Source organism: Nanorana parkeri, unplaced genomic scaffold (assembly GCF_000935625.1).
Source record: "Nanorana parkeri isolate BGI_ZX_2015 unplaced genomic scaffold, ASM93562v1 scaffold133, whole genome shotgun sequence".
In the NCBI taxonomy this organism is placed as follows: Eukaryota; Metazoa; Chordata; class Amphibia; order Anura; family Dicroglossidae; genus Nanorana; species Nanorana parkeri.
This window is the reverse complement of record NW_017306401.1, coordinates 44,655-47,692: the sequence shown is the minus strand read 5'-3', so window position 1 is coordinate 47,692 and position 3,038 is coordinate 44,655. Positions and strand designations below refer to the sequence as shown.

General features: G+C 38.7%; 1 protein-coding gene across 1 annotated transcript in view; it reads right to left on the bottom strand.

The window, feature by feature from the left end:
- The window catches only part of LOC108784939 (cytochrome P450 4V2-like), a 39,699-nt gene that overhangs the window by 12,665 nt on the left and 23,996 nt on the right, over window positions 1–3,038 (bottom strand). The window contains exon 7 of the mRNA XM_018553891.1: window positions 302–493. Coding sequence (XP_018409393.1) covers window positions 302–493 — 192 coding nt within the window. The remainder of the gene's footprint in view (window positions 1–301; window positions 494–3,038) is intronic.

The following is a 3,038-nucleotide window of genomic DNA, read 5'->3' as shown; positions in this document are numbered from 1 at the left end:
TTTCTACATTGAGAAATGCTAAAAAATTATAAAAAAATTAAAAATTAAAAGATAAATACAAATTTAATAAAAAAGTAAAAAATAAATAAATAAACATTAAAAGAATAAAAAAAGTTAAAAATAAATAAAAAATGAAAAGCAACCCTGTTGCCCTGGTTGCCATTCTCCATTGAGGGGTTTGGCGGGAGGAAGGCACATTGAGTAACCTGGCCTTGGGGCAGCAGAGAAAGTAAATCCGGCCGTGATCAGTGGTGCTTGTACATGTTTTACTTACTGTACATCTCTTGTTTAGAAAAGTTACCTCAAACATGAACGTATCAACTTCTTCACGGATGTCTTTGTAGCTCAGTTTGTTTCCAGCATCATCCGTAGCACTCAGAAGCATGTCTAGAAATGCACTTCTTTTCTTACTTTTATTGGAATATACATCACTGCTGGGCTGTTCTTCTACAACTCCTTGGTCCTTTAGTGCTTTAGCTCTTTCTCTAATCACCTGATTATATAAAAAATACATGAAGAAAAAATATATATATTTGACCTTTTCGCTAGTGCTGATTCGTCACATGTTCTACAATACTAAACAACATTCTATAATATTATTCAACAATATAGAACAAGTCCAAAATAACCTCTCCTAGCTATTCCATTACCTGGCTAAATGAGAATCATCACAGATATACTGTGTGTATTACCATTTAATTTATTATATTGTAAAGATAAACCTCAGGTAAACAGCTATGTACACAGATTAAATACAAATGCAGAAGCTGTTTAACTTGCCAAATAATTTCTATTTCTGTCCTTCCAGTCCTGAAATTTACACATCCTCATCACACAACACAGCCCTGTCTGGCAGGGCAGGAGACTTGGATTTAGGTAGATGGGGTGGCTGCATTCGGGTTTTTTTTAATTATTTATTGTTTATTTTCACCTGGTGATCCTGCCAGTAACACACTTCCTGTCACTACCATGACAAGACTCACTCCTACATTGTATTTAGAGATTAGAGATACCCAAAAATACTGGCCCTAGAATTATTGCTCTCACTTCGGCGTGCACGGTGATACCCAACATGTGAAGATGCGCATGCTCGTGGGGGACTTTAACATTTAAAAAAATTATTTTTATATTTATTTTCATTAATTTTAAAAACTGTTATTTATTTATTTTTTTTACTTTACTTTAATTGCTATCACATAGGGGGCTTCACTGGCCCGTAGAACTTGCCAGAATCGCTTCTACTGTAAAGCTGACAGTCAGCTTTACAAGTTTAAACAGATTCCGCCGGGAGTCTGTTTAAACAGCCCTGATGCCAGCGACGTACACTGTATGTCGTTGGTCGTGAAGGAGTTAAGGAGGAGCAACATAACCACTCTTGGATAGCAGCATTGTGTTGTAATGTTTGTAATGTTGTAATATTCAATGGACTTTACATAAGTGACTAAGAATTTAAACTCTAACTTCAGTTAATAATTTTTAGGCAGTTACAAAAACATTTTTTTCCTTTTGCTATTGGGGTTTTAACGAAATAAAAAAAACTGACCATTGTATGCACTCATATCAGTTTTAAATGGTTTATCCCAAATCTTTAACTGACAGGGTTGCTGAACAGCTTATCTGTCAAAGGAAATTTAAAAATAGCAGACTGGTCAGCTCAACAGACAATTAATTAACATTTTGCTGTTGGGCTTAAATATGCTTTAAGGCTGGGTTCACACCTGGGCGTTTTTCAGCGCTGATCAAAGCGCTGAAAAACGCCCAACACCTGGGCGTATTTCAGCGCGTTTTGAAGCGCTGAAAAACGCCCTACTCCCGAACAAGTACAGGAGCTTCTATTGGGGCATATTTCCGCGCGTATCCATTAGTATACAGCCGGATAGCTTTCGTAAACGCGTGTTTCGTGGACTGCAAATCGCTGTAAAAACGTGCGGCCTCGAAACGCGCATCAAACACGCATATTACGAACGCCCAGGTGTGAACCCAGCCTTAAGCTTTGTATTTTTTTAATGTATATGTTTGCAGAGCAGCACGTTTTCGATACATGATTTTAAAGTGCTTCATGATGTATTGTCATGTGTTTCCATTTCTATCTGAAGCCCTTATAATGCGCATTGAATGACAAATGAAAAATAGTACAGGACCTTCTTTTGACCAATGCAATGGCAAACCTCTTCATGCTAAAATATGCACATTAAAATTCATAGATGTGAATGGACCCTAAGAGATACTTTAGTTATAGGTAGAGTCTTGTGAGCTGAATTAGCCCTAGAGTTGTATACAAGGGTGTCTCTTCACTTTTTTGCTGCAAACTGAGGTGGGGGGTCTGGGGGCTTCTGTTGGTGCATGTTTCGTGGGGGGGGGGGTTGGTTCAGTCCGGGGGTGGTGTTGTTGCATGTTACCAGGTCCCAGGTTAGGGGGTGCAGGTGGTGCACATTCCAGGGAGTTTGGTTAGTATGTGGGTGCTGGCATTGGTGCATGTGTTCGGGGAAACCTGGTGTACCTCTGCCTCTGGCTCTGTCCAGCATTCCGCCCAGCTCACTGACATCATTGGTTGCAAGGAGCTGGGCAGGACACACCCTGAGCTGCTCTGGCCAGGAAGGCCTCTGGCTGCCCCTCCCAAGTGACCCAATAAGATGCCACCTGCCAGGCCTGGTTGTATATATGCTACAAGAGCAACATCTCCCTGCCATAATTCCAACCTCCTAAGTGGTTCCTGTATAAGTCAAGCAGAGCTTTGTTATTAGCAGTCTTACAAATTGGTGGAGAAAATAAAAAAAAATCCCTCTGGCCCCTTCTGTTTGTTAGAAACACTTATCCAGCAAAGATGTGCAATAAAAAATAAATGCAATTCCATATTTAGTGTGTCTCTGCTTTTCTGTATGCTTCATCTCAACTTCTCAACTTCTCACTAATAATAAGCACTTTGTAAATTAAATAAACTGTTTGAAACTAAAAACAAATATAATTTATATTTAGTGTGTTATTTTATTTATATATATATATATAAAGCCGTCATTGTGAATTAATCTCACTATTAC